General features: G+C 42.2%; 1 protein-coding gene across 4 annotated transcripts in view; it reads right to left on the reverse strand.

Annotated features, from left to right (window-relative positions):
• The window catches only part of LOC135524034 (reelin-like), a 298396-nt gene that overhangs the window by 19939 nt on the left and 255403 nt on the right, over window positions 1–23054 (reverse strand). For 3 of the 4 annotated variants that reach the window (XM_064951168.1, XM_064951166.1, XM_064951169.1), the window contains exons 44-51: window positions 22289–22512; window positions 14863–15013; window positions 12567–12701; window positions 12064–12187; window positions 11452–11701; window positions 3905–4073; window positions 3637–3777; window positions 2139–2316 (exon numbers count right to left, since the gene is read on the reverse strand). In XM_064951168.1, the coding sequence (XP_064807240.1) occupies window positions 2139–2316; window positions 3637–3777; window positions 3905–4073; window positions 11452–11701; window positions 12064–12187; window positions 12567–12701; window positions 14863–15013; window positions 22289–22512 (1372 nt within the window). The remainder of the gene's footprint in view (window positions 1–2138; window positions 2317–3636; window positions 3778–3904; window positions 4074–11451; window positions 11702–12063; window positions 12188–12566; window positions 12702–14862; window positions 15014–22288; window positions 22513–23054) is intronic. The other variant, XM_064951167.1, reaches the window with a different exon arrangement.

Below are 23054 nucleotides of genomic sequence, written 5' to 3' on the forward strand. Positions count from 1 at the left end.
TTGGGGCTGCCTCTTGGGCTTCCAGCCACGCCGCCGTGCTGCCTCCTCATACCACTGCCTCTCGGCTTTCACTGCCTCCAGCTTAGCCTTGGGGCAGCGATATTCTCCAGCCTGTGCCCATGGTCCCTTGCTGTCCAGAATGTCCTCCCATGTCCATGAGTCCTGCGATCGCTGCTGCTGCCCGTTACCACGCTGCTTGTCCTTTTGTGGTGGGTGTTTCTGTCATGTCTCTTCTGAGGAGGAGTAGCGAGAAGGATCGGAGAACCAACACGCAGCGTGGTAAGTGCGCATAATTTAATGAAGCAAAATGAACACTGAACAAAAAAAACAAAAAAAAAACAAACGAACAGTCCCGTAAGGTGAATGACAAACCACTAAACAGAAAATAAACACCCACGAAACCCAGGTGGAAAAAGGCTACCTAAGTATGATTCTCAATCAGAGACAACTAACGACACCTGCCTCTGATTGAGAACCATACTAGGCCGAACACAAAAGCCAACATAGAAAAACAAACAGACTGCCCACCCCAACTCACACCCTGACCATACTAAAATAAAGACAAAACAAAGGAACGAAGGTCAGAACGTGACAGATGGAGAGACACACCAGGTTTGGGCTCAATTTAATTTACGTATTAAAATAAAAATGTTAATATTAGTAATTGAGGTGATAAAGAGAAAATCAAATTCAAGTAAAAATAGCTGTTTATTTTCAATATTTTCTGTTATTAAATTGTAGTGACAGCTCACTTTCCAAATTGAACTGTAATAAATTCTAACCCTGATAACAACAGAGAGGGGGGAGGGGCAATGCAAATACATTTTGAGGATCTGAGGACCCATGCAAAATCTTTTCAGTCTCCTGAGGGGGAATAGGTTTTGTCATGCCCTCTTCACGACTGTCTTGGTGTGATTGGACCATGATAGTTTGTTGTTGATGTAGACACAAAGGAACTTGAAGCTCTCAACCTGCTCCAGTGCTGCCCTGTCGATGAGAATGGGGTCGTGCTCGGTCCTCTTTTTCCTGTAGTCCACAATCATCTCCTTTGTCTCCTTTGGCTGTAGTCAATGCATAGCATTCTCACATAGGTGTTCCTTTTGTCCAGCTCGGAAAGGGCAGTGTGGAGTGCAATAGAGATTGCATCATCTGTGGATCTGTTGGGGCAGTATGCAACTTGGAATGGGTCTAGGGTTTCTGGTTAAATGGTGTTGATGGGAGCCATGTCCAGCCTTTCAAAGCACTTCATGGCTACAGTCGTGAGTGCTATGGGTCGGCTGTGCTTCCCTTTGTAGTCTGTAATAGTTTGCAAGCCCTGCCACATCCGACGAGCGTCAGAGCCGGTGTAGTACGATTCGATCTTAGTCCTGTATTGATGCTTTGCCTGTTTGATTGTTCGTCGGAGAGTGGAATTTCTTATAAGCTTCCTGGTTAGAGTCAGAGTCCCGCTCCTTGAAAGTGGCAGCTCTGGCCTTTAGGTCAGTGCGGATGTTGCTTGTAATCCATGGCTTCTGGTTTGGGTATGTACGTACGATCACTGTTGGGATGACGTCATCTATGCAGTTAGTGATGAAGCCAATGACTAATGTGGTGTGCTCCTCAATGCCATCGTAGGATTCCCTGAACTTATTCCAATCTGTGCAAGCAAAACAGTCCTGTAGCTTAGCATCTGCTTCATCTGACCACTTTTGTATTGATTTAGTCACTGGTGCTTCCTGCTTTATTTTGTTTGCAGGAGGAATCAGGAGGACAGAATTAGGAATCAGGAGGACAGAATTATGGTCAGATTTGCCAAAATGAGGGCGAGGGAGAGCTTTGTATGCATCTCCGTGTGTGGAGTCAAGGTGGTCCAGAGTTTTTTTCCCTCTGGTTGCACATGTAACACGCTGATAGAAATTTAGTAAAACGGATTTAAGTTTCCCTGCATTAAAGTCCCCGGCAACTAGGAGCTCCGCTTATGGGTGAGCGTTTTCTTGTTTGCTTATGCCGGAATACAGCTCATTCAATGCTGTCTTACTGTAGTGCCAGCCTATATCTGTGGTGGTATGTAAACAGGTATGAAGAATACAGATGAAAACTCTCTCTGTAGGTAGTGTGGTCTACAGGAACAATGGATTGATAGATTGATAGGCACTGACCCCGCTGAAGTGCAGTGCAGCCCCAGATGCCACGGCCCCACAAACAGTGCTGAGCTTTCCCCCGGTTACCAGGTGCCAGTGGCTAAGAGAGGGGGCCCGGCTGAAACTGTCCTTCAGCTGGGAGGGCAAGGGGGCCACAGGCTCATCACAGTACTCGCCTTCCCACTCTGGGTCACACCTACATGGGGGATGAGAGGTGAGAGAAAGGGGTAAGGAGGTTATTGAATGGCCTCTCAGGTTGCTGTGTGTGACATTGTTGTTACAACACTCCTTCCGTGGCCTCCAACTGCTCTTAAACGCTAGTAAAACCAAATGCATGCTTTTCAACCGATCACTGCCTGCACCCGCATGCCCGACTAGCATCACGACACTGGATGGTTCCGACCTTGAATATGTGGACACCTATAAGTACCTAGGTGTCTGGCTAGACTGCAAACTCTCCTTCCAGACCCATATCAAACATCTCCAATCGAAAATCAAATCAAGAGTCGGCTTTCTATTCCGTAACAAAGCCTCCTTCACTCACGCTGCCAAGCTTTCCCTATTAAAACTGACTATCCTACCGATCCTCGACTTCGGCGATGTCATCTACAAAATTGCTTCCAACACTCTTCTCAGCAAACTGGATGCAGTTTATCACAGTGCCATCCGTTTTGTCACTAAAGCACCTTATACTACCCACCACTGCGACTTGTATGCTCTAGTCGGCTGGCCCTCGCTACATATTCGTCACAAGACCCACTGGCTCCAGGTCATCTACAAGGCCATGCTAGGTAAAGCTCCGCCTTATCTCAGTTCACTGGTCACGATGGCAACACCCATCCGTAGCACACGCTCCAGCAGGTGTATCTCACTGATCATCCCTAAAGCCAACACCTCATTCGGCCGCCTTTCGTTCCAGTACTCTGCTGCCTGTGACTGGAACGAATTGCAAAAATCGCTGAAGTTGGAGACCATTATCTCCTTCACCAACTTCAAACATCAGCTATCTGAGCAGCTAACCGATCACTGCAGCTGTACATAATCTATTGGTAAATAGCCCACCCATTTTCACCTACCTCATCCCCACAGTTTTTATTTATTTACTTTTCTGCTCTTTTGCACACCAATATCTCTACCTGTACATGATCATCTGATCATTTATCACTCCAGTGTTAATCTGCAATATTGTAATTATTCGCCTACCTCCTCATGCCTTTTGCCACATTGTATATAGACTCCCCTTTTTTGTCTACTGTGTTATTGACTTGTTAATTGTTTACTCCATGTGTAACTCTGTGTTGTCTGTTCACACTGCTATGCTTTATCTTGGCCAGGTCGCAGTTGTAAATGAGAACTTGTTCTCAACTAGCCTACCTGGTTAAATAAAGGTGAAATAAAATAAAAAAAAATAAAAACAGATGTCGGGACTTCTACTTCAACATGGCAATGGAACACCACATTCGTGTCTGTAATTATTCTTTCAGGCTGGTGTGTTATTGAAATATCAGTCACTCACACACAGGAGCTCTGCTGGCAGCGTCCATGTCCGGAGCACATGTCGGAGCAGCCGTCTCCGATGTAGAGATTGTCCAGAGCCCAGGTCTGCTGCTTGTCAAACGGAGCCTGCTGGAACCAACGGAACCGCGTAGCTGGAGACCTGCAGATACATTTTAATGGCATAATACAACTCGTACCAACATTTAAAGCTGTTCAAATGTTTGGACAGTGATTTTGAAGAATAACAACCTCGGTTTGGTTTGGCAGTCAAACAATGTGTAACTGACCTGGCGTAGATGGGAATGGGCAGAGTGACTCGGCCCCACTTGTTGTATGTGTCTGCCACCAGCAGTCTCTGTAGGGTGTAGGAGGAGCAGTCTTGACTGGTGGGGAGACAGTCACGCACCAGAGGCTGCCAGTGTAGACCCAGGTCCAGAGAATACTCAAGCTCAATGGCTGTAATGGACAAGGGTACAGAAAGACGCATAAATCAAATCTAATGTTATTAGTCGCATACACACGTGTAACCTTTATTTAACTAGGCAAGTCAGTTAAGAACAAATTCTTCTTTTCATTGACAGTCTACACCGGCCAAACCTGGACGACACTGGGAAAATTGTGTTCTGCCGTATGGGACTCCAAATCACAGCCGGTTGTGATAGAGCCTGGATTTGAACCAGGGTGTCTGTAGTGAAGCCTCAAGCACTGAGACGCAGTGCCTTAGACCGCTGCACCAAACGGGAGCAGGGGAAAATATTCAGGCCGCTTCCCTTCTTCCACATTTTGTTATTTTGCAGCCTTATTCTAAAATAGATTAAAAACATTTTTCCCTCATCAATCTACACAATACCCCATAATGACAAAGTGAAAACAGATTTTAAAATGTATTAAAAAAAACAGATATCTTGTTTGCATAAGTATTCAGACCCTTCGCTATGAGACTCAAAATTGAGCTCAGGTGCATCCTGTTTCAATTGATCATCCCTGAGGAGTTTCTACAACTTGATTGGAGTCCGCCTGTGGTAAATTCAATTGATTGGACATGATTTGGAAAGGCACACACCTGTCCCACAGTTGACAGTGCATGTCATGAGGTGGAAGGAATTTTCGGTTAAGCTCCGAGACAGGATTGTGTCGAGGCACAGATCTGGGGAAGGGTACCAAAAATGTCTGCAGCATTGAAGGTCCTCAAGAACACAGTGGTCTCCATCACTCTTAAATGGAAGGAGTTTGGAACCACCAAAACTCTTCCTAGAGCTGACTGCCCGGCCAAACTGAACAATCGGGGGAGAGGGGCCTTGGTCAGGGATGTCACCAAGAACATGATGGTGACCCTGATAGTGCTCCAGAGTTCCTCTGTGGAGATGGGAGAACCTTCCTAGAGGACAACTATCTTTGCAGCACTTCATAAATCAGGCCTTTATGGTAGTGGCCAGACAGAAACCACTCCTCAGTAAAAGGCATATGACAGCCCGCTTGGAGTTTGCTAATAGGCACTTAAAGAACTCTGACCATTTGAAACCAGATTCTCTGATAAAAACAACATTGAACTCTTTGGCCTGAATGCCAAGCGTCACGTCTGGAGGAAACCTGGCACCCATCCCTATGGTGAAGAATGGTGGTGGCAGCATCATGCTGTAGGGATGTTTTTCAGGAACTGGGAGACTAGTAAGGATCGAGGGAAAGATTAACTGAGCAAAGTACATAGAGATCCTTGATGAAAATCTTCTCCAGAGCACTCAGGACCTCAGAATGGAAGGTTTTCCTTCCAACAGGACAGCAAACCTAAGCACACAGACAAGACAATGCAGGAGTTGGTTCGGGTCAAGTCTCTGAATGTTCTTGAGTTGCCAAGCCAGAGCCCAGCCTTGAACCCTATCAAACATTTCTGGAGAGACCTGAAAATAGCTGTGTAGCAAAGATCCCCATCAAACCTGACAGAGCTTGAGAGGATCTGCAGAGAAGAATGGAAATAAACTCCACAAATACAGGTGTGTAAAGCTTATAGCGTCACACCCAAGAAGAGGGTGTGAATAGTTTTGTAAATGTGATTTTTTAAATTATTTTTTACAATTCCCCAAACATTTTAAAACCTGTTTTTACTTTGTATTTATGGGGTATTATGTGTAGATTGATGGATGGGGGGGGGAATTTAATCCATTTCTGAATAAGGTTGTAACATAACAAAACATGGAAAAAGTCAAGGGGTCTGAATACTTTTTGTATATGCTATCGTGGGCATAGGTAACAGCTAATGTTCCTAGCTCCAACAGTTTGGTAAAACATAATAATTTTGCACGCCCAATTTTTCAGTTTTTGATTTGTTAAAAAAGTTTGAAATATCCAGTAAATGTCGTTCCACTTCATGATTGTGTCCCACTTGTTGTTGATTCTTCGCAAAAATATACAGTTTTATATCTTTATGTTTGAAGCCTGAAATGTGGCAAAAGGTCGCAAAGTCCAAGGGGGCCGAATACTTTCGCAAGGCACTGTGCATGCATGCATACATACATACATACATACATACATACATACATACATACATACATACATACATACATACATACACTACTGTTCAAAAGTTTGGGTTCACTTGGAAATGTCCTTGTTTTTGAAAGAATAGCTAATTTCTTGTCCTTTAAAATAACATCAAATTGATCAGAAATACAGTGTAGACATTGATAATTTTGCAGATGACTATTGTAGCTGGAAATGGCTGAAGGCCAGCATTCTGGAATCACCTCTTCACTGTTGACATTGAGACCGGTGTTTTGTGGGTACTATTTAATGAAGCTGCCAGTTGAGGACTTGTGAGGTGTTTGTTTCTCAAACTAGACAAACTGCTGGCCTTCAGTCATTTCCAGCTACAATAGTCATTCACACATTTCTAAGTGACCCCAAACGTTTGAACGGTAGTGTACACATAAATATATGGATGAGCAATGTCAAGCAGCATAGGCAAGATGCAATAGATGCTAAAAAATACAGTATATAGATATGAGAAGATTAATTCAAGATATGTAAACATTATTAAAGTGGCATTATTTAAGTGACTACTACTATCCATTTATTAAAGTGGCCAGCGATTTCAAGTCTCTATGTAGGCAGCAGCCTCTCTGTGTTAGTGATGGGTGTTTAACAGTCTGATGGCCTTGAGATAGAAGCTGTTTCTCAGTATCTCGGTGCCAACAGAGATTTACCTGTACTGACCTGGCCTTCTGGATGGTAGCAAGGTGAACAGGCAGTGGCTTGGATGGTTGTTGTTCTTGATGATGTTTTTGGCCTTCCTGTAACATCACGTGCTGAAGGTGTCCTAGAGAGCAGGTAGTTTGCCCCTGGTAACCGCACCACGCTCTGGAGAGCTTTGCGGTTGTGGGCGGTGCAGTTGCCATACCAGGCGGTGACACAGCCTGACAGGATGCTCTCAATTGTGCATCTGTAAATGTTTGTGAGGGTTGACAGGCCAAATTTCTTCAGCCTCCTGAGGTTGAAGAGGTGCTGTTGCGCCTTCTTCACCATACTGTCTGTTTGGGTGGACCATTTCAGTTTGTCCATGGTGTCCACCTTCTCCACTGCTGTCCCGATTATGTGGATAGGGGGGTGCTCCCTGTTTCCTGAAGTCCACGATCATCTCCCTTGTTTTGTTGACGTTGAGTGATAGGTTGTTTTCCTGACAACCTCACTTCCTCCCTTATAGGCTGTCTAATCATTGTTGGTAATCAAGTCTACTACTGTTGTGTCGTCTGCAAACTAGATGAGTACGCACCCTTGTGGGAGTACAGGAGGGGGATGAGCACGCACCCTTGTGGGGCCCCAGTGTTGAGGATCAGCGGGGTGGAGATGTTGTTTCCTACCTTCACCACCTGGGTGTGGCCCGTCAGGAATTCCAGGACCCAATCGCACAGGGCGGGGTTGAGACCCAGGTCCTCAAGCTTAATGATGAGTTTGGAGGGTAGTGTTATGTTGAATGCTGAGCTATAGTCAATGAACAGCATTCTTACATCCTCTTGTCCAGGTGGGATAGGGCAGTGTGCAGTGTAATGGCGATTGAATCGTCTATGGACCTTACCTGGGTGGTAAGCAAATTGAAGTGGGTCTAGGATGACAGGTAAGGTGGAGGTCATATGATCCTAGCCTCTCAAAGTACTTCATGATGACAGAAGTGAGTGTTACGGGGCGATAGTCATTCAGTTCAGTTACCTTTGCCTTCTTGGGTACAGGAACAATGGTGGCCGTCTTGAAGCATGTGGATAGGGAGAGATTGAATTGTCCATAAACACACCAGCCAGCTGGTCTGTGCATGCTCTGAGAACGTGGCTAGGGATGCCGTCTAGACCGGCAGCCTTGCGAGGGTTAACATGTTTAAATATGTTACTCACATCGGCCACGGATAAGGAGAGCCCACAGTCCTTCGTAGTAGGGTGCTTCGGTGACACTGCATTATCCTCAAAGCGGGCAAAGAAGGTGTTTAGTTTATCTGAAAGCAAGACCGTGACTCCACTTTGTATCTATACTTACATTGCGTCTGTTTGATTGCCTTGCGGAGGGCATAAGGACACTGTTTGAATTCGGTCATATTTGCAGTCACCTTTCCGTGGTTGAATGCGGTGGTTCGCGCTTTCAGTTTCGGGCAAATGCCGCCATCTATCCACAGTTTCTGGTTAGGGTAAGTTTTAACAGTCACAGTAGGTATACACTTCCTTATAAACTCACTCACCGAATCAGCGTATACATCAATATTATTCTCCGAGGCTACCGAGAACATATCAAAACAATCTTGAAGAGCAGATTCCGTTGAATAGTCCTGAGCATGGGTACATCCTGTTTGAGTTTCTGCCTATAGGAAGGGAGGAGCAAAAGGTAGTCGTGGTCAGATTTGCCAAAAGGAGGGCGGGAGAGGGCCTTATATGCATCGCGTAAGTTAGAGTAGCAGTGATCCAGTGTTTTACCAGCACGAGCGCTACAGTCAATATGCTGATAGAATTTAGGTAGCTTTGTTCTCAAATTTGCTTTGTTATAATCCCCAGCTACAATAAACACACCTTCAGGATATCCGGTTTCCAGTTTGCATAAAGTCCAGTGAAGTTCCTTGAGGGCCATCGTGGTATTGGCTTGAGGGTGATATACACGGCTGTGACAATACCCGATGAGACTTCCTCTTGGGAGATAGTATGGTCGGCATTTGATTGTGAGGAATTCTAGGTCAGGTGAACAAAGGGACATGAGTTCCTGTATGTTGTAACAATTACACCATGAGTTGTTAATCATGAAACATACACCCCCGCCCTTCCTCTTCCCGGAGAGATGTTTATTCCTGTCAGCACGACAAACAAGGAATCCAGGTGGCTGTACCAACTCCGACAGAATTTCCCGAGACAGCCATGTACTTTGAAACAGAGTAGTTACAATCCCTGATGTCTCTCTAGAAAGCAACCCTTGCCCTAATTTTGCCTACCTTGTTATCCTGAGACTGGACATTAGCGAGTAATATACTTGGAATCTGTGGGTGGTGTGCGTGCCTCCGAAGTCTGGTCAGAAGACCGCTCCGTCTACCTCTTCTCCGGCGCTTTTGTTTAGGATCAACCTCTGGAATCAGTTCAAATGCCCTGTGTGGTTCGAACAAAGGTACCACTTCGGGAAAGTTGTATTCCTGGTCGTAGTGCTGGTAAGTTGATGTCTCTCTGATTTCCTATAGTTCTTGCCGGCTGTATGTAATAACACTTAAGTTTTTCTGGACTAACAATGTAAGAAATAATAGATAAAAAAACAAAACACTGCAAAGTTTCCTAAGGAATAGAAGCAAAGCAGCCCCCTCTGTCGGCCCCATCTTGCTATCAAAGCCTACTGGATGATAACTTGTTTTTAACTAGGACATAAGAATTTATAACTGACTTTTTCTGACATAACATAGGTACAGCAGATCCTCTTATTGTATAGGACACTTTTAAAATGTGCCTTTAGAGGCCATGCTATTCAGAACTCCTCTACAAAACAAAAACAAAACAAATTTAGGTCAAAAGAGTCCATATTAACAAAGGAAATGGAAGGACTAACAATACAGATAGATAGCAATAAAAAACTTTACCATAGTTGAGGAAAAAGAAAAAGAAATGGAGGAACTTATTCAAGAAAGATCCTGTGTAATATATTATGAAAATAAAATCAACTGGATGGAATATCAGGAAAAATGCACCATATAATTTTTTTTATATTCGACAAAGAAATGCTAACTTAAATAATTTTCTGAAACTTGTTACAAATGATGCAGTTACTAAACTATATTTTGAAAGAGGAAGTAAAGTACTTCAAGCAAATGTTTTCGTCTCCTCCATCTCCACTATCCAAAGCCAATTGTATGGATTTTTTTCCAATTAATAATGTAAAATTATCATCTGTACAGAAAGACTCATGTGAAGGCCAAGTTACAGAGGAGGAACTTCTTGATACAATTAAAGCCATTAAGGCTGGGAAAACTCCTAGGCTGGATGGCATACCAGTGGAAGAACACCAAACTTTTTTTGACATACTCAGGAGACCATTATTAGCATGTTTTTACCCACTCCCATATAAATGGTAGATTATCGGACACTTAACAAGAAGGTCTGAATTCATTATTACTGAAACAGGATCCAAATGGTAAATATAAAGATCCTGTCCATTTTAAAAATTGGAGGCCTCTTACACTTCAGTGTTGTGATGCAAAAATTCTAGCTAATTGCTTAGAATAGAATTAAAAAAGGTATTGTCGGATATTATTCATCCTAATCAGACAGGGTTTTTACATGGACGATACATTGGAGTTAATATGAGACTGGAAACAATAGAGCACTCTGAAGTATTGGGGAAAACAGGCCTGGTATTCATAGCTGACTTTGAAAAGGCGACTGAAGTTTATATATACTGTATATAAATGCCTGGAATATTTCATTTTTGGAGAATCTCTTATAAAAATTGGTTAAAGTTATGTATAGTACACCTAGGTGTAAAATAGTAAATAATTGCTACATCTCAGAAAGTTTTAGACTGTCAGGAGGAGTAAAACAAGGTTGTCCACTATCGGCATATCTATGTATTATTGCCATCAAAATGTTAGCTGTTAAAATTAGAAATCCAGGGCTACAAGCAAAGGAGTCATTCTGTGCTGATGATTCTTGCTTTCTTTAAAATCCACAATTAGAATCCCTAAATAGCCTCATTTTCTAACCTCTCTGGTTAATAATTTGCCGGATGCCAGGAGAACACTACCTGCCCCAATGCATAGTGTCAACTGTAAAGTTTGGTGGATGAGGAATAATGGTATGGGGATTTTTTTTCATGGTTCGGGATATGCCACTTAGTTCCAGTAAAGGGACATTATTACGTTACAGCATACAATGACATTCTAGACAATTATGTGCTTCCAACTTTGTGTCAACAGTTTGGGGAAGGCCCTTTCCTGTTCCAGCATGACAATGTCCCCGTTTATGTATGTAATGTAAATGTAAATGTTTACAAAACTAGGTTCAGAAATGGTTTGTCGAGATGGGTATGTAAAAACTTGTCTGGCCTAGACAGAGCCCTGACCTCAACCCCATTGAACACATTTGGGATGAATTGGAAAGATAACTGCGAGCCAGGCCTAATCACCCAACATCAGTGCCCGACCTCACTAACCTAGACAGCATAGCCAGGCAACGTTAATAAAAGCAAAAACAGCAATCAACAACAATCCTGAAAGCTCACATTTTTACCTACTTTTCTTATGAAACTATTCTCTGACTACCTTGACAAAATAAATGTAACATATTCTTACTTACATTGACAACCTGTCAAATATATATATTTTGTGGCTCACCGTAGCAGGAGTTTGTGACAGAGCATGAAGCTGAGAAATCAAACTGTATGAAAGCATCCTGTCCCAGGCTGATGTCTGTGGTGACAGCATAGCGCGTGTTGGACTTTTCTATGAAAGCGAAGGCCGCCCCGTCAGAACCACACACAGGCATGCGGGTACCCCCGGGGTAGAGCAGCCAAGAACGCCCGTCCATAGAGGAGAAGTCATCTTCTAAAGGACCCCAGCCACTGGCACTGCCCCCCACCACCACCTGGCAGAGTAGAGAGACATAGGTTCATGTCATATGCGTGATACTGTTATATTGATAAAGATGGACAGATTGAAGGATGGATGAATAATTGGATGAACACATATTTTTATTTATTTATATATATTTTTTCACCTTTATTTAACCAGGTACGCTAGTTGAGAACAAGTTCTCATTTACAACTGCGACCTGGCCAAGATAAAGCAAAGCAGTGCGATGAAAACAATAGAAAAAAAGACAGTCTATATACAGTGTGTGCAACTGGCGTGAGGAGGTAAGGCAATAAATAGGCCATAGTAGCGAAGTAATTACAATTTAGCAAATTAGCAATGGAGTGATAGATAGATGTGGGTAAGGTGTTTCACCTGGTCAATAACCCATGGACTATAGAAGTGTCCATTCTCAGAGGGCTGCCACCAGCGTAGGCGCGTGGCGGAGGTACGGGCACGCAGAGGGATCTCCAGGGCCACGAGGCGAGCTTGGTTACTGCTGTTGAAGAAGAGGAAGTTGATTATGATTATGATGAAGGTAATGATTTATTTGATCCATTAGTAAATCATTTTTGTGTCATAAAGCATGTCAGTATAACACAAAACAACGTTTACAGTACAGTGATGTGTCACACCCTTATCTTTTACACCTGTCTTTGTGATTGTCTCCACCCCCTCCAGGTATCGCCCATCTTCCCCATTATCCCCATTGTCCCCTGTGTTTTCTGTTTGTCTGTTGTCGGATGGTCTTGTTTGTCAAGCTTAACAGCGTTTGTCCTGTCAGCTCCTCTCTTTTCCCAGCCTCTCTTTTTCTCGACACGGTCTGCATCTGGGTCTTACCTTATCCTGATATGATGTACAGTGAGAGTTATGCTAACCTGTTGGAGAAGAAGAAGTCCTGCAGCAGGCCCCAGGTCAGAGCCCCGTCTACAGAGAACTGGAGCAGGACAGGCTGGGAGCGGGGGTCTGGGGAGGCCTTACCACAGCCCAGACGCAGGAAGAACTGAATAAACCTACAAAATATATACAGTTGAAGTCGGAAGTTTACATACACTTAGGTTGGAGTCATTAAAACTTGTTTTCAACCACTTCACAAATTTCTTGTTAACGAACTATAGTTTTGGCAAGTCTGTTAGGACATCTACATTGTGCATGACACAAGTAATTTTTCCAACAATTGTTACAGACAGATTATTTCACTTATATTTCACAGCATCACAATTCCAATGTGTCAGAAGTTTACATACACTAAGTTGACTGTGCCTTTAAACAGCTTGGAAAATTCCAGAAAATTATGTAATGGCTTTAGAAGCTTCTGATAGGCTAATTGACATCATTTGAGTCAATTGGAGGTGTACGTGTGGATGTATTTCAAGGCTTACCTTCAAACTCAGTGCCTCTTTGCTTGATATCATGGGAAAATCAAAAGAAATCAGCCAAGACCCCAGAAAAACAATTGTAGACCTCCAGTCTGGTTCATCCTTGGGAGCAATTTCCAAATGCCTGAAGGTACCACGTTCATCTATGCAAACGATAGTACGCAAGTATAAACATCATGGGACCACGCATGTCCTCTGGTCTGATGAAACAAAAATAGAACTGTTTGGCCAGGATGACCATCATTATGTTTGGAGGAATAAGGGTGAGGCTTGCAAGTCGAAGGACACCATCCCAACCGTGAAGCACGGGGGTGGCAGCATCATGTTGTGGGGGTGCTTTGCTGCAGGAGGGACTGGTGCACTTCACAAAATAGATGGCTTCATGAGGAAGGAAAATGAGGTGGATGTATTGAAGCAACATCCCAAGACGTCAGTCAGGAAGTTAAAGCTTGTTCGCAAATGGGTCTTCCAAATGGACAATGACCCCAAGCATACTTTCAAAGTTGTGGCAAAATGGTTTAAGGACAACAAAGTCAAGGTATTTGAGTGGCCATCACAAAGCCCTGACCTCAATCCCAATTACACCAGCTCTGTCAGGAAGAATGGGCCAAAATTCACCCAACTTATTGTGGGATGCTTATGGAAGGCTACCCAAAACGTTTGACCCAAGTTAAACAATTTAAAGGCAATGCTACCAAATACTAATTGAGGGTATGTACACTTCTGACCCACTGGGAATGTGATGAAAGAAATAAAAGCTGAAATAAATCATTCTCTGCTATTATTCTGACATTTCACATTCTTTCAATAAAGTGGTGATCCTAACTGACCGAAGACAGGTCATTTTATACGAGGGTTAATTGTCAGGAATTGTGAAAAACTGAGTTTAAATGTACTTGGCTAAGGTGTATGTAAACTTCCGAATTCAGCTGTATATATAATTATCATGCACATTGATAAATATATGTACAAATATATTTGTTAATTTTTTAAAAATATTGATTTATTTTACCTCCCCAATTTCGTGGTTACCAATTGTTAGTGGTTACTATGTTGTCTCATCGCTACAACTCCCGTACAGGCTCGGGAGAGACGAAGGTCGAAAGCCATGCGTCCTCCGAAACACAACTCAACCAAGCCGCACTGCTTCTTAACACAGCGTGCATCCAACCCGGAAGCCAGCCGCACCAATGTGTTGGAGGAAACACTGTGCACCTGGCGACCTGGTTAGCGAGCACTGCGCCCGGGCCGCCACAGGAGTCGCTAGTACGCGATGAGACAAGGATATTCCTACCGGCCAAACCCTCCCTAACCCGGACGACAATAAGCCAATTGTGCGTCGCCCCATGGACCTCCCGGTCGCGGCCGGCTGTGACAGAGCGTGGGCTAGAACCCAGAGTCTCTGTTGGCACAGCTAGCACTGCGAGATGCGGTGCCCTATATATGTACATATATCAATGTGTGCGTGCGTGCGTGTGTGTGTGTGTGTGTGTGTGTGTGTGTGTGTGTGTGTAAGTGTGTCTTGAGAAAATATACTTCTTTATCTTTTCGTCTGAATTCAAATGGTTATACTTAGCTCACACATACACATTTTACTATCAATGTGAGGAACATTCCACTTGAGAAGTGAGGAGCAGGTTTTCTAATAGGGTTAAATACATTATGTCACCTCAACTCACCACTTGAGGGCCTCAAAAGCACAGCTATCAGTTAAAAACCTTAAAAAACAACAACAAAAAGACACACACACACACGCACACACACGCACACACGCACGCACGCACACACACGGTACCTTGCGTTGGAAAGGTCCATGTCGTTGGTGACCAGCATGCGAAGGCCGTCCTCGCTGAAGAACAGGTGGTTCCCACTGGACATGATGCCACATTTCCTGCTAGGTTTCCCTCCACTCAGCAGCCTAAACCGGTCAGCATCCACCGCCCCTCCTGTACACACACACACAAGGGCAAGCAGGCATGCACACAAGCACGACAAACGCACACACAGGCATACAAATTAACATTTTTCATTGGTAGCACTGGAGCTCTCAACTTTAAAAAGTTAGGAGCATCACATGAAATTTAGGAGCACCAGAAAGTTTATTTTAGAAGGAATTATTTTTTAATTGATTGAGATAATAGCCTATACTGGGCTTTATGAATTCTAGCTACTTTTACAGCAGCTGTTGTACCCTAGAAACTAATATATAACACTGTTAACAAATTAGTTTATTATAAAAGCAAGTTAAAAGTTAAACGGTGGCATGCATTGAAAACGTGTGGCTTTCTAGTGGCTTTTTCTTTTGCAAACATTCACTGTTTTACAAGGAACAATAGCAGGTCTATTTCACTCCAGTAGATCGAATATTCTGTAAATTCATCTTTCACCTGTGGTAACATGACAGCTCTCAATACCCAATAGAAAGATTTTGCCAATACTATCTGATTGATTGTTTGTGAGGTAATTACCTTTGCCCTCGATTTGCAAATAAAACCGCTACATTCATCTCTTGCACTGCTCACTTCTGAAGTGGATTCCTCCTCAACTAAAGTGTAAAAGTTTGAGACAGTGGACAATGTGACAGAGGGCTGACTCCAAAAGCACAAACTAAGCTAGAAGGGGAAATCAATCTCCTAAAAAAGAAACAGAATCACTCCCTGTGGGTCCTGCTTTTGGTTTCACATCCATGGGCTTATTAAAACTAAAGATAACAATTACATCATTAATAGTACATTATTTTATTTAAAATGATGGCAATGCTAGCTATCCTCTCTTGGAATTTGAAAGCGTAAACTCTCCCATTAAATGTTCCAGCTGTCTTGATATCCTATCAAGAAACCATACTGATATACTGTAGCAATGTTCCAAGAAACTCAAAAAGGATACACAAATAGGTTGCTTTTTCATCAACCCCAAATAAAACTAAAGGTGTAATCATATTGGTACATAAGAAACTCAAAATGAACATCTTGGGTAAAAGTGAAGACCAAAAAGGCAGAATCCCTATCGTTCAATGTTTCCATATTGGAAAGAAAATGTCCTTTTTTAATGTGTATGCTTCAAATTCATATGAACCCAGGTTTTTCAATTCTCTGAACAGTATATTGTTAGAATTAACTGAATTCCATCTGGTTATTGGGATGCCATTTTGGGCATGCAGGAAAATATTGAATTAAACCAACGCAACCAAGGCAACCATATGCAACCAAGGCTTTCCAGGATATACTCTCTGAGGCCTGGCAAGCACACACTCCTAAAGCAAAAGAGTACACCTCCGATTTCATACATTATTTACACCTCTGTCTTCTTTAATCAAGAAAGTAGAAAATCAACAAAATAAGCTTGTCTGACCACCATGCTTCTACTGCCAACTTAAAATGTCAGAATCTCCTAAGTGTCAAAAGATGGCATTTCAACTGTTCATTATTACAAATTCCTACATTCTGTGATCGATTTGAAAATCAAATAAATAAATTAATGATGATCAATACAAAGTCAGTCGATGTTAACTGTGTTAGTGTTCCCATCAAACACATTTTTTCAGACCAGGTAGCTATTACTCTTTCCAAAGTCAAGACAGAACTTCATTTATTAATTAGACAGAAAGCAGAATTTACCATCCATTGAGTAAGACTCAACCATTTCTTCCATGGTAATTGTCCCAGTCGTTTACTGGCCAACATTCTACGCAGTAATTATCAATTCACTCACGAGTGGTGCAGCTGTCTAAGGCTCTGCATCTCAATGCAAGAGGCGTCACTACAGTCCCTGGTTCAAATCCAGGCTGTATCACATCTGTCTGTGATTGGGAGTCCCATAGGGTGGCGCACAATAGGCCCAGCGTCGTCCGGGTTTGGCCAGGGTAGGCCAACATTGTAAATAAGAATTTGTTTTTAACTGACTTGCCTAGTTAAATAAAGGTTAAATTCAAAAATTCAAAAAGTATAGCGACTATTGAAGCTGAAACAGACAAATTATTATCAGAAACCAAATTAATTAAGCAATTGTCTCCAATTTCATACAGTATAAAGAACTGTACACCTCATTGTAAATCCACATCAAGCCACACCAAAAAATTATAAACTCCTCCTTTCAACAGAGGAGACCAAATCTCTCTCAATGAACTCAAAAAGGCATTGGATAGCACGAATAAAGACAAATTACCTCAATGGGACAGTATTCCTTCTGAGGTTTATTTAAAATGTTGGAATCAATTAGTTCCACTGTTGCTCTGATTATTAATACAGCTGTTAATTTTGGGTGAAAGGCACTCATTTAACTTTTAATTTTCTTTAAGTAAGGATGCCACCCAGTGTTTTCACTATCGCCCCCTACACAGATATTAAACTGTTTCCCAAAATGTTGTCTTGCCGTCTCGAGACTTACTTACCCAAATAGATCTACACGGACCAAAGCAGGTTTGTTAAATAGCTTTTTTCTTCGGATGACCTCTGTCGACCATTACATATCTTATACAGATGCGTCATTAGAAAGGCTGTATTATCTCTCGATGAAGAAAAAGCTTTTGATAGATTCAAATGGTCATATCACTGATCTGTCTTGGAACATGTGGGAATTGTCTCCAATTTCATTAATATGACTAAAATATTATATTCCAACCCCTCAACCATAGTTATAACAGGCAATATCTGCTCTGCTTCATTAAGAATCACTGGAATCAGCAGACTAGGTGATCCAATTTTGCCTCTGCTATTCTCATTGTCCATGGAACTCCTAGCCCAGGAAATTCTTCAATTTTTATTTTTTATTTTAATTTCTCTCAAATCTACTGATCACTTAATCTCATTATACGCAGACAATATTTTACTACATCTAGATAATGTATTTCAATCACATTGAAGATCAAATATACATTCAGCTTCATCTCAAGTTATAAAATGAATCTAACCAAATCAAGAACCTGTTGGAGGATTCTATCTCTATTTATTGTATCCCAATCATTACCGTTTTAAATATTTGTGAGTATATATATTTCCTTCTTTAGATAAAACCATTTCCAGAAACTTCAACAGAACGCTCAAATCAATTCAATCCGACCTCAGTACTTTGCCAGTTGCTTTAACCGGCAAAATATATGTTATTAAAATTAATATTTCCACGGCTGAATTTCTGTAGTTCAATGTTTCCAATGGCTCCCCTTTCTGGCTACTGGGATACAATTCACAGTGCGGTTAAAACATGTATATTGCAAGGTAAACAATCCCACATTTACAAAAAGGGAAAGATATAGGAAGACTATCCGTACCAAACTTTTAATTGCAGGATTATTCTGCCCCCTGGTTGAATAAAGAATGAAATATGGTGTCTCCTATTGCTGTGAAAGAGGTTGTCTTCACTGATATATTCCTTAAACCATGTAAACTGTGCTTTGGTCCTATTATTGCTAAAAAAAATTGTCCTATTACTGGGAATCAAAATGGCATGCTCATGATCCAATATTTCACAATAATGCCTAGCGATCAGGATGGCGACCTTTTGCATCCCCCCCAATGGTCCTGTGGAGTCCGTACCCGCACCGATATCATGGATAGTAATTGTTTGAGAACATTCCAATATTTGAAAGATACATACACATTACGAGGCAACTCCGTCTTTCTATATTTACAATTTAGGTCAGCTATGCTGGCCTATGGAGTCTCTTGGGAAACCAAACTATCAAAACATCAAATGATGAGATTTACATTTCCTTCATAAAGACCTTTTCCAAGTTTTGTTGTGTTACACAGTGTGATTAAATATATATTTAATTGTCTGTTTTTGTCAATGATCTACAGAAAATACTCTGTAACGTAAAAGTGAAATAAAAATATGTATTGGTTAGGTAAGTATTCAACCCCTGAGTCAATACATGTTAGAATCACCTTTAGCAGCAGTTACAATCTGGGTAAGTCTCTAAGAGTTTTCCACACCTGGATTGTACATCATTTTCCCAGTATACTTTTCAAAATTCTTCAAGCTCTGTCAAATTGGTTGTTGATCATTGCGATACAACCATTTTCAGGTAGTCCATAGATTTTCAAGCCGATTTAAGTCAAAACTGTTACTTGTTACATTCACTGTCTTCTTGGTAAGAAACTCCAGTGTAGATTTGGCGTTGTGTTTTAGGTTATTGTCCTGCTAAAAGGTGAAGTCATCTCCCAGTGTCTGGTGGAAGGCACACTGAACCAGGTTTTCCTCTAGGATTTTCCCGGTGCTTAGCGCAATTCTGTTTCTTTTTTCTTCTGAAAAACTCCCCAGTCTTCAATGATTACAAGCATACCCACAACATGATGCAGCCACCACTATGCTTGAAAATATGGAGAGTGGTACTCAGTAATGTGTTAATTTGGATTTACCTCAAAGCAGTATTACTGCAGTATTACTTTAGTGACTTGTTGCAAATAGGATGCATGTTTTGGAATATATTTTAATTTTATACAGGCTTCCTTATTTTCACTCTGTCAGGTTATTATTGTGGAGTAACTACAATGTTGTTGAGCCATATGTTTTCTCCTATCACAGCTATCCTGCTAGCCATGATTGGCTGAAATAATGAGTGGGCTGGACATACCGAGAGATGAGTTTGAATTGGTCTACCATAAAGCACGCATCTGTCAATTGGAGATGGCCAGTATGTTTAGGTAATAGCATCGAACACGTCTTTAAAAAATATATAGGGTAGTAAAACTGCATAAACCTAATGTCAAGTTAAAGTGTATTATTAGCTAGCCAACATTAGCTGGCTCGCTCGGTAGCTAACGTTATGTGCATGCTCTCCGTTTTCTGGAGGAGCGAGTTTTGAAATCAGTGGAATTGGAGTATGATAGCTAAAGAGAAGGAGAAAACACCAGTATGGATAACATTGTCAAACTACGGCAACCAAGCATGGCATCAGACAGGAGACAGAAAGTGGATTAAATTCAAATGTACTGTTAGCTAGCTAACATTAGCTGGCTGGGTCGCTAGCTAACGTTATGTGTATGATCTTATTCTTTGTATCTCAGACACATTTGTTTGACTAGTTATAGCAATAGAACCTGGTGGTTAGCTACCTGCAGATTCATGCAGGGTAGCAACGTCATGAGTTGTGATTATGGTCCATTGTTTAGCTAGCTAGCTGCATGTCTTAACCAGTTCTGCTAGGGGGAGTAAAAATGGTCAGAGTGGGGGTATTCTCTCATTATGTTTCTGGAAGTAGCTAGCCAATATTAGCCAGTTAGTTGGGTGCTTGACTGTAGTTGAGGTCAGAGCTTTCAGAACAATCCTACTTATTGGCCAGAGCGTCCATTGTGCGCTCTGAACGTGAAACCACAGAGCGATAGGGCAATTAATGTTCAGTGAGCTGTTCTCTCTCTCTTAGATATCTGGAAGTAGCTGGCATGTTAGTACAGAACGGTTGGATCAACCCTTAAAGAGATGGATGGGGCTAAGGCTTAAGAGGGTGTGAACAATGCTGACCGGGTGTAGACAAAGAAGGGCTCTCCAATAGTAGTACCAAAACATTGAAAGACGGTTTTCTCAAAAGTGAGTTTACAAGTTCATCAACTTTCAAAGCAGAATTACTTTCCCATTGTAGCCACATGTGCAAGATCAGGTACGCTTGTGGTCTCAATTAAATAGAGCAGGCTATAGCCTGCATGGGCAGGGGAAGCACAGGGCGGTTATCATTCCAAGGAAATGTACATCCTAAATATGATCAGGCTGTAGTTTACTACATTTCCTATAAATAAATATTGATCACCCATGTTTGTCTCCATCAGAAAATCGTCCCACTCCTAAAAAGAAGGCTATAAAATGTAGGTCAGGTGAAAGTGCAAGCCTCTCCAACTCTTCTCGCTACAAACTACGTCTACCTTAGTTGTTGATATATCCCAGTAATACGATAGATACGATATATTGGTCTACATGAGAACCTCTGGTAATTTAAACTAGTTCTTAGGGTATTTTTGAGCACTTTGATATTGCCTACAGGACCCACAATTGCTGGGACCTGGCTGGCAAGTGAGCTGCGTCACATGCTAAAATGCAGGACTGCGGGTTTGGAACCAGTTCTTGCAAGTGGGAATCCAGTGCGGTATGAAAAGCTGCATGTGTGGGTGGGAGTGGGATGAAGAAGTCCCACACAATGAGGTAACATGACTGAACTGTGCAAGCAGTTTATTAATGTAAAATGTGGTCCCAGATACAAATGTTGAGCAGGTAATATGGGTCAGATCCTTTGACCTGGTGGGGTTAAAAACAAGCCGTTTTCGCTGCAGTAATGGTGTAACCATGACGCTAATGAATCTGTGCCTGATTGTTTCTCTAGGGCACTCAGAAACAATGGTACAGCGAACCCTTATCATTATAACAATTATTATATGCTGCCTGTCAGGATTTGGCCAGGGTTGTTCCGGGTTTTGGTCACTAGATGCCCCCATTGTGCTTTTTGACCTTATGTTTTTTCCCTTGTTCCCCATTATTATTTGCACCTGTGCCTCGTTTTCCCCTGATTGTATTTAAACCCTTAGTTTCCCTCAGTTCTGTGCTCTGTGTTTGTATGTTAGCACCCAGCCCTAGTGTTCTGTGTATTCTTGTCGATTCCGGTGGATGCTCTTGTGGAATTCTGTTTTTGTTTTTGAGTATCTCTTGAGGCTTTTTGTGCTATTCCTACCACCTTTTGGATTTGCCATTTTTGTACTGAAGGACTTCTCCTTTTTACTTTATTAAATACATCGTCTTAAGTACTGCTGTGTCTGCCTCATCTTCTGGTTTCTGCTGACTATTCGTGGCTCAGTTGGTTAAGTGACTGTTTCTCACTCCAGAGACCCAGGTTTGCAACCGGGTCCTGACACTGCCAAAATAAAACTCCTGGTCGCACAACAACATCTTTTGTCACACTTAGGAGCCCTTTCTACCACAAGTGTATTAATCACATCCATCCAGTTCTCAAAAGATCATCTGATCAATATCAGTACTGATGTCTAAACACAATATCTGAACACTGTGTTTGAACAACACAGATACAGTGACTGTCTACTTGTCTCACTCTCTCACACACACACACACACACACACACACCCTCTGCTTTTATGTGGAAATCTGTGTTTTCTTGCACATTCAAGGAAATGTATATTCCACCAGCAAGGTTAGCTTAATTGTAAGTGTTAAGATCAGGCAGGGTTAATGAAGCCATTATCCGAACCCATACACTATCTTCCAGTTCTATACCCACTGCCTACCTTCAAAGTCTTCCTTGAGGAAGTCAGGGTTGGATGTGTCGGGTTGTGAGCAGTCTGGTCCTGAGTATCCCGAGTCACACACACAGTGGGTACCCCTCACACATGACCCGTGTCCGTTACACATGTCCTGGCACTGGGGGCCAATGTACACACTGTCCAAAGCCCAGGTAGGGGGGGATGAACCGCTGGAGTAGAAGCCCTGGTACCAACGGAACCGGATGGATCTGAGAGGAGAGAGAAGAAAAAGAAGATGATGAAGAAGAGAGAGATGGAGAGAAAGGGATCTATACACTGAGTATACAAAACATTAGGAACACCTGCTCTTTCCAGACGAACCAGGTGAAAGCTATAATCCCTTATTGATGTCACTAATTAAATCCACTTCAATCAGTGTAGTTGAAGGTGAGGAGGTGAGGTTTAAAAAAACGTTTTAGTCTTGAGCAAATTGAGACATGGATTGTGTATCTCTGCCAATCAGAGACTGAATGGGAAAGACCAAATATTTAAGTGCCCTTGAACAGGGTATGGTAGCAGGTGCCAGGTTCACCGGTTTGAGAGTGTCAGGAACTGCAGCGCTGCTGGGTTTTTCCCGCTCAACAGTTTCCTGTGTGTATCAAGAATGGTCCACCACCCAAAGGGCATACAGCCAACTTGACACAAATGTGGGAAGCATTGGAGTCAACATGGGCCAGCATCCCTGTGGAATGCTTTTGACAAATAATGGCTGTTCAACTTAATATTAGGAATGTGTTTCTCATGTTTGGTA

The sequence above is a fragment of the Oncorhynchus masou genome, chromosome 31, assembly GCF_036934945.1.
Source record: "Oncorhynchus masou masou isolate Uvic2021 chromosome 31, UVic_Omas_1.1, whole genome shotgun sequence".
Taxonomy (NCBI): domain Eukaryota; kingdom Metazoa; phylum Chordata; class Actinopteri; order Salmoniformes; family Salmonidae; genus Oncorhynchus; species Oncorhynchus masou.